Below are 14,298 nucleotides of genomic sequence, written 5' to 3'. Positions count from 1 at the left end.
TCCCCTCTTCAGGATCAGAAAATTGTTTTGTTTTCAACTCTCCTCCCTGGTCTTAAACCCAACTAACACAGCCTCCCCTATCCTCTGTTTCCCTGTTAATATATTTCTTGCATCAAACTGTGTGTGCGTAGTGTGTGTATTCAACTCCTCTTCATCCATATTTAGAATACAAAGGAAACCAATTACATTGATATAGAGATCAAAATTTTTTTTTAGTTAAATTTTTTTTAAGTTCACAGGTTAACAGCCCCTCCTCTCTAATCTGCCTGCAACCTTTTTTTTTTTTTTTTTTGCTTTTTAGTGAGGCAGTCGGAGTTAGGTGACTTGCCCAGGGTCACACAATCTAGTAAGTGTCAAGTGTCTGAGGCTGGATTTGAACTCAGGTCCTCCTAACTCCAAGGCCAGAGTTCTGTCCACTGCGCCTCCTAGCTGCCCCCTGCAACCTATTTTTCCGGTCTTATTTGACATCCTTCCCTTTCATACATTTATTCCAGTGAAACTAGGTTTGATAGCGGTTCCTTGAACTTGGCCTTCTATTTCTAGGCCTTGTACACTCCATGGCTTGGCTTGATAGTTATTCTTTTTCAGCATTGGTTCAGTTGCCACTGCCTTTGTGAAGTATTTCCTAATCTCTGTTGTTGTTAGATGTGCCTCACTTCTCAGATTACCTTGTGTTCTGCTTACTTAGTTTTGCATAAAGTGTAAGTGTAATATTGCTGAGGGCAAAGACTTTTTCTTTTTCTTTCTTTTTTTTGGGGGGGGGGCTTTGTATTCCCATTGCCTGGCATAATGCTTTGCACATACCAAATTCTTATTAAATGTTTGGTAAATTGGAATGAATAGTGACTTCTGTCATAATAATTCTGACACAGTTCTATTAGATGTGTATTGAAGTAGAAAAGATTAAGAATGGTAATATTAATTTCATGAATTTATTAAATGCTCAGAATATGTCAAAGTTTGTACTTATCAAAGATGATTTTTGTTCCCAGGTGAATTTAGTTATTTAGATTAACATAGAGAAGGAAAAAAACCCCTCAATTTCCCTCTTATTAAAAAAAAAAACTAAATCTAAAGAGTACAAACTCCATGCTAAGTTTTTTAAAAAGTTATACTTGCCATTGCGTCAGATATTTGAAATTCTGTCTTTATTTTTGAAATATATTATTTACTTATTTTGTTAAATATATACCAATTACGTGTAAAAAATTTTAACAATCATTTTTTAAAATTTTGAGTTCAAAATTCTCTTCTTCCCTTTCTCCGCTTCCCATACCTTGAGAAGGTAAGCAATTTGATATCAATTATATATGTGGAGTCACTTTACTTAGTTTCTTTTTTTTAATTAATTTATTTTGATTTATCAACAGTCACTTCCATAAGCTTTTGAGTTTAAAATCCACTCCCCCCTCCCAAGATGGCACACAATCTGATATAGGCTCTACGTATATGTTCCTATTTAACATATTTTCACATTAGTCACGTTGTAAGGAAGAATTAGAACCAATAGGAGGAACCACAAGAAAGAGAAAACAAACAGAAGAAAAAAATGGCAAATGGTATGCTTCGATCTGCATTCAAACTCCGTAGTTCTTTCTCTGGATGTGGATAGTATTTTCTATCATGAGACTTTTGGAGATGTCTTAGATCCTTGCATTGCTGAGAAGGGCTAAGTCTATCAAAGTCAGTCATTGCACAATGTGGCTGTTATTGTGTGCATCATTCTCCTGGTTCTGCTCACTTCACTCAGCATCAGTCCATACAAGTTTTTCCAGGTTTTTCTGAAATTTGCCTACTCATCATTTCTTATAGCACAGTAGTATTCCGTTACATTCATGTACTGCAACTTGTTTAGCCATTCCCCAATTGATGGGCCTCCCCTCAATTTCCAATTATATTATAGCTGCTATAAATATTTTTGTACATGTGAGTCCTTTTCCCATTTTTATGATCTCTTCGGGACACAGCCCTAGAAGTGTTATTGCTGGGTCAAAGGTACTTAGTTTCTTGATGGAGAAATGTTTTTCTTCACCCTTACCTTTTTAGCCATTTTTACAGATCAAAGGTTCTCAGATTTTTTTTTCATTATTCCATATAGTTTAATGAGTTCTTTCTAAGTATTTAAAAGCACTAGCTTGTGAGCATAAATTCCATTGGGGAGAGAGAATACTAAATACAGGTACCCACAGAGCTGAGGAATCTTTTTGATTTTTGGCAGGACCTAAAAGTCCATTAATTTTTTTCTTTGTTTTTAAAATCAGCCTTGTTAACTGCTCTGTAATCTCATATTTTTGTTTTTCTGGGTCAAAAATCTTTTTGGTGCCTAGGTCTACATAGCTGCTTCTTATTGAAGTAAGCATCAGTAAGATGATTTAGAATGTTTACATCTGAAAGGCTAACCTTGGTAGAGATAGCAATGACAATATCTGATGGTTCCTTCTCAGAGTAACAGGATTGATGGTCAATGGTCCAGTCACAAGTAGCAGGCCATAGTCTGTTGTTTCAGGAAAACTACTCTGTAGCAGCCAATCAGTATCATTACGGCTTTGCCAGAAATGATACTGGTGCTCAGTCTCATAGGTTGGCCGAGAGACTTTTCTACATGACTTAATAGCTTGGGAGGTACATTTTCTTTTGAGTAATTCCTAGGCATTTTGCAAAGTTTTACCATTTGGAGTACCTCAATTCTTATCACTAATTGGTATCACCATCAACTGGCTTTGAGATAGTAGGAAGGACCTTCTCTTTCTTTTCAATCCAAGATTCTCCTGTGGTATATTGCAGATCAGGAATATCTGCCAGTCTTTCTAGGCCAAATGGGCTTCCAACTGCAGTGCTTCTTGACCACATTTTCAGCCATATTTTCTTTATTTCTTTTTTGTTTGTCTTATTTACCTGCTATCTTGTTGGAAAGAAAATATTCCCATATATGCATATATACATACATACATACATATATATATTTTATTGCTAGGGATGCTTCTGGCACATGACTGAATAAATTATACCTCTAGGTCAGAGGTTTTTTAATATGGGAGGAGGGTGAACTTAGATGGGAAAAAAAATTACATCTTTGTTTTCATTAACCTTCTACTGAAATATAGCAATTTTTTCAGTTATTTTAAAATACTACTCTTGGAAGGGAAATATAAGCTTCATCAGACTGCTAGAAGGGTCCTTGAGAGAAAAAAGGTTAAGAACTGCTGCTTTAGGTTTTTATACTTGTTCTCTTTCTTGCCTAAGACAACACAATGACATTTTTTTTGAAAAAAAGTTTTTATTCTGAACTTAAACACTAAATATCCATTTCCATATACTGCAGAAAGCATAAGATTCTGTGTGAGACCTGACCCTCCATTTTGTACTGCTTGCTTTAAAAAAAAAAGAAAGAAAGAAATCTACATGTTAATTTCAAAACTGTCCTTCTTGTCTGTATTTCCTTTTGAATTTCATTCTGTTCCTTTACAATTTTTTCCATCAGACCTCTTGTTTTTGGCATCATCTATTTTTAAACCAATACCAGATGGTTTTGATCTCTGCTGCATTATAAGATGGTTTGAGGTCTGGAAGTGCTATTCCCTCTTCCTGTCTGCTTTGTGGGGACAAACCCTACTTCATACATTTACTGTGTGATTCTGGTGGCCACATCACTTGACTGCTGTGTCTCAATTTCCTTATCTGTAGAATGGGATAATAACAGCATCCACCACACAAGGCTGTTGTGAAGATCAAATGAGATAACATATATAAAGTGCTTTCCAAACCTTAAAACATTTATAAATGCTAGATTAAAAAAAAAACCAAATAATTTCATAGAATTCTGTAAAATATCCTTTTGGTAATATCATTAAAATTGTAAATTAACTTTGGTTGTATTGTCATTTTTATTATATTGGCACAATCCAAGCAGTGACTATTATTGAAGTTATTTTGTTAATTTTGTTAATTATTTTGATCATTTAATCTATACAAGTACTTTCCATCTTTTGGATTGATTCTCAAATATTTTATGCATTGTGTAGTTTTTTGGGGTGTGATTTTCCTTTCTGTTATTTCCTCTTGGATTTTGTTATGTAGGAATGCCATTGATTTTTTTTTTTTTGGTGAGGCAGTTGGGGTTAAGTGGCTTGCCTAGGGTCATGCAGCTAAGTAAGTGTTGTGTCTGAGGCTGAATTTGAACTCAGGTCCTCCTGACTCCAAGGCTGGAGCTCTATCCACTGCACCACTTAGCTGCCCCCTATGCCATTGATTTTTGAGGGCTAATTATGTAGCCTGTGACTTTGCTAGAGCTGTTTTCTCAGTATCTTTGCAGATTCTTTAGGATGAAATCACTGTAGTTTCTCATTGTACTTCTTAACTATTATTCATTCTGCTTTGTGTATGTTAAATTGTATGTGTTTAACTAGAGATTTGCTGAAGTAGGAATGTGGCAGCTAGGAGGTCTGCTTCCTTTTGTTGCCTTGGCAAGAAGTCTGCAGAATGTTACACCTTTAAAGATTAACTAGTATTTTCTTCTTTGTTTCTTCTGACTTTTTCTTTCTTAACCCTTCTTCCCTAGCAACTTCCTTATAGTATCTTCTGACTTGCATATACTTGAAAAGTGCAAGAAGTGCCTACAGCTACTTAAGAAAATCCTAGTCTATTGGTCTTTCATACTTCTATGTACTAGTTTCACCCTAATGTTGTTTTATTTTTTGTTTATCTAACAGCTATTCTGTGTTTCGTTTTTTCCCAGGTTTAGGATAAAAGGCTTACATGTATTGTACTAGCATAATACTTTTAAGTATGTAACTCTACTTAGTCAGTGTATGTGACTCTATAAGCATATACACTCTTCTGTTATACTTACATTATTAAATTCTAATGCTAGTGGAGCCATGCAGAGCACAGAAGAGAACTCTTTTTGTCCTAGGAAATCAGACTGAAATATGATGAAGCTTTTTCTAAAAGGTGTTATTTTCTTGAATGGAAGCTACTTAGTACTACAACCAATTTTAGCAAACTTATATCATAAATGTACTCATGAAAATTGTGTATAAATTGAAATTTTTTAAGAGAATCTTATTTCCCAAAGGGGATGCATATTAGGATACTTCAGTTTGAATTGGCAGCAGTTTCTAACATTTGAATTTTCTCATCCCTAACCCCTAGCCTTTTTCTCAAGTAGTTAATATTCCTTAAACACTGATTCTTTTCTGCAGCTCTCCTAGCAGTAATACAGTCTCGTTCATCTCATTTTACAGATGTAGAAATTAAGGCCTAAAAGAGGTTGGGAGTAACCAGGATTAATACCCTAGTCTCTTGGCATCTTGCCCTATGTTATTTCTGCTGTACCATGTTGAAGTTTATAGAACTTGCCGTAAGAGAAGAAGCCTTTTATAATTTGAATGATCAACTACTAATTTTTCTGTTGGACTTTTTCTTACATGCCTCCAGAAATAGAGGTATTAGATTAGGCAGCCTCTAGAATAAGTTTCCCTCTCAGAAGGCTTGTAGCTTGAACAAAGAAATTACATATGATGGAGCAAAGAGCGTGTATATGCACTGGGAGTGGTTCATACAGAGGAGAAAGAGTCTTGCTGTAGCGAAATGGTTCAAGTAGAGTGAAATGGCCAGGAGAAGTATCATGGAGGAAGTGGGACAAACTGAGTATCTTGAAAGGATTGATTTAGATTTTGGGGTGGGGGAGAGAAGGGAATAAGAGGAAAATAATCCTGATGCTGAGAGCTAGCACTTCTTATAGTGCTTTAAGGTTTGCACAGTGCTTTGCATTATGTTAATTCATTTGATCCTCACAATCCTGTGAAGTAGGTGCTGTTGTTATTCCTACTTTACAGATAGGGAAACTGAGGTTTAAGAGATTGTACTTACCTAGGGTCACACAGCTAGTAAGTACTTTAAGGTCACATTTGAACTCTGGTCTTTCTGGCTCTGGGCAGTTAGATGGCAAGTGGATAGAGTACTGGGCCTAGAGTCAGGAAGAATCTTCTTCCTGATTTCAGTTCTCACCTCAGACACTTACTAGCTGTGTGACTCTGGGCAGATCACTTAAATTTTTTTAAAAAATAATTTATTTATTTTGAGTTTTCAGTGTTCACTTCCATAAGATTTTGAGTTTTAAATTTTATTCCACGTTCCCCTCCCCCCTCCCGACAGTGTACAATCTGGTATATAGGTTCTACAAATACATTCATGTTAGGCATATTTTCCCATTAGTCGTGATGTAAAGAACAATTAGAACTAATGGGAGGAACCATGAAAATGAAGCAATAAAACAAAACAACCAAGGAAAAGGAGAGCAAATAGTATGCTTCCATCTTCATTCAGGCTCCATATTTCTGTCTCTGGGTGTGGATAGCAATTTCCATCTTGAGTCTTTTGGAGTTATCTTAGATTCTTGCATTGCTGTGAAAAGCCAAGTCTATCAAAGTCAGTCATCCCATAATGTGGCTGTTAACTGTGTATAATGTTCTCCTGGTTCTGCTCATTTCACTCTGCATCAGTTCATGTAAGTCTTTCCAGGTTTTTTGAAGTCTGCCTGCTCATCGTATCGTATAGCACAACAGTATTTCATTACATTTATATACTACAACTTGTTCAGCCATTCTCCAATTGATGGGCATCTCCTCAATTTCCAAATTTTGGCCACCACAAAAAGAGCTGCTATAAATATTTTTGTACATGTGGGTCCTTTTCTCTTTTTTATGATCTCTTTGGGTTACAGAGCCAGAAGTGGCATTGCTGGGTCAAAGGGCACTTAATCCTTTTTGCCTCATTTTCCTTATCTGTAAAATGAACTGGAGAAGGAACTGGCAAACCACTCTAGTGTCTTTGCTAAGAAATTGCCAAAAGGACTTATGAACAGTTGGACACAACTGAAACGACTCAACATCAACAAACAACAACTTCCTGGCTCTGAATCCTACTTTGTCTTTTGTGCCACGACAAAGATATAGAAACAGCTGTAGTTTTTTTAGGTGACGGGAAGTAAACCTTTTTGGTGGAACAAAAGGTTTATGTGGGGCATAGTGAGAGATAAGGTTAGACAGGTAAGCAAAGTACCTTGGGCTATATTATAGAGAGCCTTTAGACTTTATCCTGTAGGTAATGGATTTCAAGTGGAATAATGTTCTGGTAGTGGCAGAGAGTTAATTTGATAATAATGATCTTAGGATAGATTTGTTTGAGACAGACTGAAAGAGGAAGCTGCTGTAATAATCAAGTAGTGATGAAGACCTGGATCAGGGTAGTGGCTTTGGGAATAGAATGGAAGAGAGAGATTAAAAGGATGTCATGAAGGAAATAAAAATCAATAGAAGGACTTAGTTAATTAATTAGATATAGGAGACAAGGAGTCAGTGACTACAAAGCTTTAAATTGCAGTTACTAGGAGAATATAGGTCACTTAATATTGAGATCAAGACAGAGTAGGTGTATTTTGCTTAGTTTGGGCTTAGATATTTTGATTTTGAGATGACAGTTGGTTGTCCAAGTAGAAATGTCTAGTAGACAGAGGCAGAGGACTAGAGATTAAGAATTGGGAATCATCCTCATATTTAAGTGACATTGGTAGATCGTGGATGTAGAAAGTAGTTATTAGCAAATAGAAACTTATATTAAAGTGAATATAATGCAAACTTGAACAATGTCCCAGTTGGAAAAAAAATAAAATAAAACCTGTTTAACAAACAGATATAGATACTCAAAAGGTATCTTTTTCTGCTTCTTGAGTCTTAGATAGTCTTTTTGCCTGGAGACACCTATGCAAATTAAGGTTAAAAAAGACCAAAATTTTATTTGTTGTTTATTTGTTAACTAATATAGTGAATGTGTTTTAAGTCCTTAATAATTGTTTGGGTGATGGGAGAGTCAGTGAGTGCTTAGTCTGTTTTCAGCATTGTGCTAGGGGTTCTGTAAATGGAGATAGACTTTTTCAGAGAAAGGGACATTTCAGTTGTATAGAACAGCTCAGGTGAGAGATGCTTGGATAACATGGGTTCAGAACCAGTTTGTCTTGCACAGAAGTGGAGGTAGTGCTTGGTGATCTTTCCCAGTGCTTTAATAAATGTCTTAACTTTGCACAAAATTAGATGCTCATAAATGTTGAATAAGCATGAATTCTAGTCTTTGAACCAAGGTCAAATATTGTGACTGGCTTGGGACACTGACCTTGTCTGTATTCTATCAGGCTCTCTCATAACCATCAAAAATAAGAAAGCAAGGCCAGTTCATGGTCTGTAGTGTGCTGGCTAATCAGTTGTTATGTGGTTTTTGAGTGTCGATGACATTATAGTGACCTTACATAAGTTCTTCTGAAAGATAAGTGATTTCATGAGTTCCTACATCCAAAAAACCCTCATCATATAGTAGGCAGCTGTCATAGGAATAACTTTATCCTACTCAGGCTAAATTGGTTTTGTCTTAAAAGGTATTAAAATTGGCCCTCAACACTTAATTGGTTCAGGAGACTAGGTACAAAAGCCAGCCTATGAGGAGTCAGGAGCTCCTTCCTTAGGCTTCTCACATGTTTGTGACCTGAGGACCAGCATGACCAAAGCAGAGGCAGGATGACTATGCCCAGATGATTTAATGCTGTGTCTTTGCAGAATAGCCTTTTTGTCCTATGCTAAGTAAATATCCTTTTGTTAGCTGTTAGATGATCTGTGAGTATCTTATTTCTTACTCTGCACTGCCAAATTGACCCAAGTGAAGCCTAGCCCACCATATTTTGGTGACAGTACTTTAGGATTAGATTCACATGACCTCACTGAAGTGGGAGAAGGTCAGTGGGGAAAAATGGGAGGCCGGAGTGATCAGAATTTCTGAAATAGAAGCCCATACGACCTGTGGCCCCATTGGATCTGGTGAGATTAGAAAGCAGATTGTGGTGTGCCCTGAATGGGCCTGAAAGATTATAAAAACCAAATCTGTATTCCAGGAATCTGAATTTGCTATTCGTAAGAGCAGATTCCTTAGCATATTTATAAATCTCTTTACTTTCCAGAAAAAAAGAAAAAGAAAGTAAATTATACTTGAAAGTAAATTTAACAATTAGTGACAGATATGAATATGTTCTTTCTCTTAAAAACCTGTACCCTGAAGATGATAAATGTTGTCAACTGTCATTTGTTGAATATGTACAACCTTTCAATTTGGGGGGTGAGGCAGTCCTGGACTTTCCCTAGAGCAGCAGTCCAAGGACTTTTGGGATCCCCTGATGGTCTGAGAACCCATTCAGGGGATCTATGAGGTCAAAACGATTTTTAATAATAATACTAAGATATCATTTGCCTATTAAAATACTCCTCCCTTTTCCTGCTACCTCTCTGGATGAGAGTCAGGAGCTTCTGGCTTCACATCCCCATTTAAGGAGATCTGCCAGATCTACCACATCTACCAGATCATTGTGGCCAAAACAGAGGCAGGGAGGGTGAGAAAGATTGAATCAGTTCTGTATCCTTGCTGAATAGCCTTTCCATACTATAGCTAAGTAAAATTCATTTTTATTTTTATTTTTATTTTTATTTTCTTGGTGAGGCAATCGGGGTTAAGTGACTTGCCCAAGGTCACACAGCTAGTATATGTCAAGTGTTTGGTCTGAGGCCGGATTTGAACTTCAGGGCCGGTGCTCTATCCACTGTGCCACCTAGCTGCCCCAGTAAAATTCATTTTTAAAAAATTGTTAGTTGGTCTTCATGTTTCTCATTTTGTACCAATACTGAACCTAACCACTGGCCTGAGTCTCAAGCCTGACCCTTACCACCTGGTAATGAGCTGTAATATGGCCTAAATATTAATGAAAATGTACGTAGTCAAATCACAAACCAAAGTGGTCCTCAATTCACACATAGGTGAATTTAGGTTTGACTGTATCATAGTTAAGAAGTTCGTTTGTGCTACTTGGCAGAGTCACCATATTCTTAGGTGTTGTCAGTTTATTGATTTTTGTGAGGTAGAACATTGTTACAGTGTTACTCTCAAAGTCCACAGCCTGAGCCTGCTATACATGGCACAGTATTATGATAAGGTTCTTTTGGTATTTCAATTAGTAAGTCCCTTGGTATTTCAGTAACTGAGTCCCAAGATGGGCCTGGCAAAGCAGATTTCCCTTTATAGCAAATAATGTTAGACCAAACTTCTGTTGTATGACTAAAACTAACTGGATTAGTCATCTTTAATAATTCTTTGTTTCTAAATTCCTTTTTTTAAAAATAGAAAATGACACAAATGAAATACTAAATCTATATAGAATTTTTTTTTATAAATAAACTTTCACAAATCTATAACTTTTAAAAGCTGGATAACCTGGGGACAATTTTTTTTTTTAATATCAAAGGACTTGAATGTTGGCAAATGATTAAATTTCTAAATGGGTTAGGTATTTCTTTCTGAATCTTGAATATGAAAAAATGAAATATTCAGTAATGGTACCATCATATTTTCCTAGAGTTAGTATATATTGATGGTTAGGTGGTATTTGTTAAGGCAGCTTAGTGTAATAAACATTGGACTTAGAGTGTTTTGCACTATATAATGCTAGCTGTTATTAAATAGAAATCTGAGACTGACAAGACTAGTGGTTGCTCTTATTGTATTTTCATGGCATGTGTATTGTTCTTTTGGTTGTGCTTTCTTTATATAATTTTATATTTTAATTCTTCATATTATTTTAATAACATTTTTATTCAGTTACATTTATGTATCATCATTTTGGAGATAGGCACTTTTCAGTTGATGGACAGCTACTCTATTTCCAGCTTATTGTTTTGCTATTTCAGGTAGTGCTAAGCTGTCTTTAAAAGATCTTGAGGATCTCTCTTTTTGTCTCTTCTTAGGTTCATGCATGGGAGATCTCTGATCAGTTGTTACAGATCCGGCAGGATGTGGAATCGTGCTATTTTGCAGCACAGACGATGAAAATGAAGATTCAGACGTCATTCTATGAACTCCCAACAGACTCTCATGCTTCTTTACGGGACTCATTGTTGTCACATATCCAGAACTTGAAAGACCTATCTCCTGTTATTGTAACTCAGGTAAATCTTTGTGCTTCCGTTCAGGGGAACATTTGTACAAGATGGTTTGTCAAGTTTTCATTAACCTGATGAATATTGAAAATGTTATAATCAATGTTGGTAGCAAATTAGGGGTAGCATTGATTATTGTTCTGGTCTTACTGCTCTAATATGGTATAGCAAGAATTTTTTCAGTTATTTGAACCAATAGACACTTGGGGTGGGGCAGTTATCTGATTTGTTGTTGTTATTCAGTTATTTCAGTCATGTCCTACTGTTTGTGACCCCATTTAGGCTTTCCTTGGCAAAGATACTGGAGTGATTTGCTATTTCCTTCTCCAGCTCATTTTACAGATAAGGAACTGAGGCAAACAGGGTTAAATGACTGGCCCTGAGTCCCACAGCTAGTAAGTGTCTGAAGCCAGATTTGAACTCAGGAAGATAAGTCTTCCTGACTCAAGGCCTGGCACTGTATCCACTGTGCCAGCTAGTTGCCAGTTATTTGATACTGAGCCTTAATTTTAATAAGCATCTGACTGGTTGTGCTTACATTTACAAAGTGGAGATTTATAAGAGGGAGTGCTCAGAACAGGGTACCTGTCATTTGGGGAATGACTGAACAAATTATGATTTGAATATAATGAAATATTATTGCAGCATAAGAAATGATGACTGTGATGGATTCATAGAAATTGTGAAGATGTTTATGAACTGATACAGAGTGAAGTAAGCAGGGCCAGGGAAACAATTTATGCAATGACCACAATGTTATAAAGGAAAATGATTCTGAAAGACTTCAGAGCTCTGATCAATGTGTTGACCAGACATAACAAAAGAAGGCTAATATGAAGTATGCTCATGGAGAAAAGTGATGGACTAGAGGTACCTAGTAAGGCATGTTTACAAACAGCCAATGTATTTATTTATTTTTTCTTAATTTTACTTATTGGTTACAAGGGAGGGCTTGGTGGGAGAGATTCAACAGGGAGTGATAGTGATATAAAAAAAGAAAAGAGCATCAATGAAACATTAAAAATAAACACATGGAAGAGAGTAGAAGGAACTTTAGAAAGGGTCACAGAGAAGCTGAGCATTTTTTCTGGATCATGTTAAATATAATATATACTTTTAAAAAGCTACATAATAAGTTCACAGTTTCATGTACAATCTTTTTTATTCTTTGCATATAAAAATATTCATATGTATTGATGTTTAAAGTCATAGTAAAGAGATTTAAAAAAAGACAGAGAGTATTTAGAAGGAAGAGTCAAGGTGATTGAATGTCTTTATAATGTGGAGACTTCAAACTGTTAAGTCTTTTCTCTAGTAACTTCTTTACCTCTGCTTTTAAAGGTACTGTATGAGAGAAAGAAGTACATAGGAATGGGTTGTTTTTGTGGATGTGTATTTAAACTTTTTTGTTATGAGTATGATAAGCTATTTTAACTTAGTGTAGCAGAAAGAAAACTGGCTCTGGAGTCAGGAGGCCTGGGCTCAAATTTATGTCCTTAGGCAAGTCACATAACCTCCTTATGTAGATTGATAGATGAAGCATTAATGAAGCACTTCGTATGTTCCAGAATGTTAAGCTCTGAGAATACAAGCACATGCAGCTAAAACAGCCCCTTTTGCCAAGGATCTTACATTCTAATGGGGGAATACAACACTTAAAGGAGAGCTCGAAGCAGAGTGGGTGCTGGTGGTGGTGGTGAGGATGTGTTCGCTAAGACATAGTGCGGAGATGACCAGGGAGTATTGTAGAGGCCTCTTTCTGGGCACGATAAAGCAAAAGCTCATTTATCAGAGCCTGGGAATCCAGGGGTAAAGTCTTAAGTTTGTGGGGGGAAAAGGGAGATGAGGATGATGGGCCTTAGTCTTCTCATTTGTAAAAGGTGAGGGTTGGACTAAATAGTCTCTGAGGTCCCTTTGAATCCTAATGACCTTTAGAAGGAATTCCATGGAAGATGGCAAAGTATGGACTGGGACTGTGAACATTCTCATCCACGTAACTTCAGAATACTGCCTCACATCGAACTTGTGAGCAGCAAAACCAACAGAAGGTCAGTGGAAGACAATTTTCCGGCTTAAGATAGTTTGGTAGTTTAGGAGGTCCACAGGAGAGATCTGTAACATGGAAGGAGCACCAGCGTTGGGCCTTAGAGGTGGCTACAGCAGCAGTAGCTTTGAGAGCGCTTTAAACATCAATAAATATGAACATTTCTATATGCAAAGAATAAAAAAGATTATATATGAAACTGAGAACTTGTTATGTAGCTTTTTTAAAGTGTATATTATGTTTAGCGTGATATGGAAGAAATGCTCAGCTTCTTTGTGACCCTTTCTAAACAACTTCTTTGAGAGCCTAGAGCCAGTAAAGGGGTCAGACAACTGGTCAAAAAGAGATTACAGGGGACCCTTTACTAGCCCTGGGTGCAGCTGGCACTGATGGGCAACTCTTTTGCCCATAAATAGTTCTGGATTGCAGTTCCAGGGCAGAGAGTAGCACTTGTGATCGGTTGCATGGGAGCAGAGGCCCTGGTTGCAGTTCTCGGTCCAAGAGGAGCACTAGTTACTTGCAGCTGCAGGGGTGCAGGGGCCCTTTCTGTGTAAAGAAACACTGAAAACTTGGAAACCTGTAGTACTGGCTGTAACTTGCTGACCTTTAGAACTAGTTCTAAAAACAGCAGTGTGAAAAAGGCTTGAAGCTGGGGGCAGTGCCTCCTTACCCCTAGGTGAGCAGAGCCCAATTTTAACATAAAATTCAAAGTCAAGAAATAGACTAGAAAAATGAGCAAACAAAAAAAGATATTGACCATAAAAAGCAGGGAAGACTAAGACATTAATTCAACAGATACATACAATACCTCAGAGATAAATGCTAATCGGACTCAAGACCAGCAGTAATTCCTGGAAGACTCAAAGAAAGACAGAACTCTTTAAAAAGCAGAATTGGTCAGATGGAAAAAGAGGTACAAAAGCTCACTGAAGAAAATAATTCCTTGGAGAAGATGTGGGAAAATTGGAACACTAATCCATTGAACTGAGCCACCCATTCTGGAGAGCAGTTTGGAACTATGTACAAAGGGCAATTGAGACTGTGTATACCCTTTGATCCAGCAATACCATTACTAAGTCTGTATCCCAAAGGAGTCATAAAAAAGGAAAAGGGACCCACATGTACAAAAATATTTATAGCAGTTCTTTTTTGTGGTGGCAAAGAATTGAGAATTGAGGGGATGCCTATCAGTTGAGGAATGACTGAACAAGTTGTGGTATATGAATG

The 14,298-nt window shown here is 36.8% G+C and overlaps 1 protein-coding gene across 1 annotated transcript in view; it reads left to right on the top strand.

Moving 5' to 3' along the window:
• Positions 1–14,298, top strand: part of TNPO3 (transportin 3) — a 118,473-nt gene that overhangs the window by 14,133 nt on the left and 90,042 nt on the right. The window contains exon 2 of the mRNA XM_027840142.1: positions 10,836–11,036. Within this exon, the coding sequence (XP_027695943.1) occupies positions 10,836–11,036 (201 nt within the window). The remainder of the gene's footprint in view (positions 1–10,835; positions 11,037–14,298) is intronic.

The sequence above is a fragment of the Vombatus ursinus genome, unplaced genomic scaffold (genome assembly GCF_900497805.2).
Source record: "Vombatus ursinus unplaced genomic scaffold, bare-nosed wombat genome assembly UNPS02014839.1, whole genome shotgun sequence".
Lineage (NCBI taxonomy): Eukaryota > Metazoa > Chordata > Mammalia > Diprotodontia > Vombatidae > Vombatus > Vombatus ursinus.
Note: the sequence above shows the minus strand (reverse complement) of the source record. Positions and strands in the feature narration are given on the sequence as shown.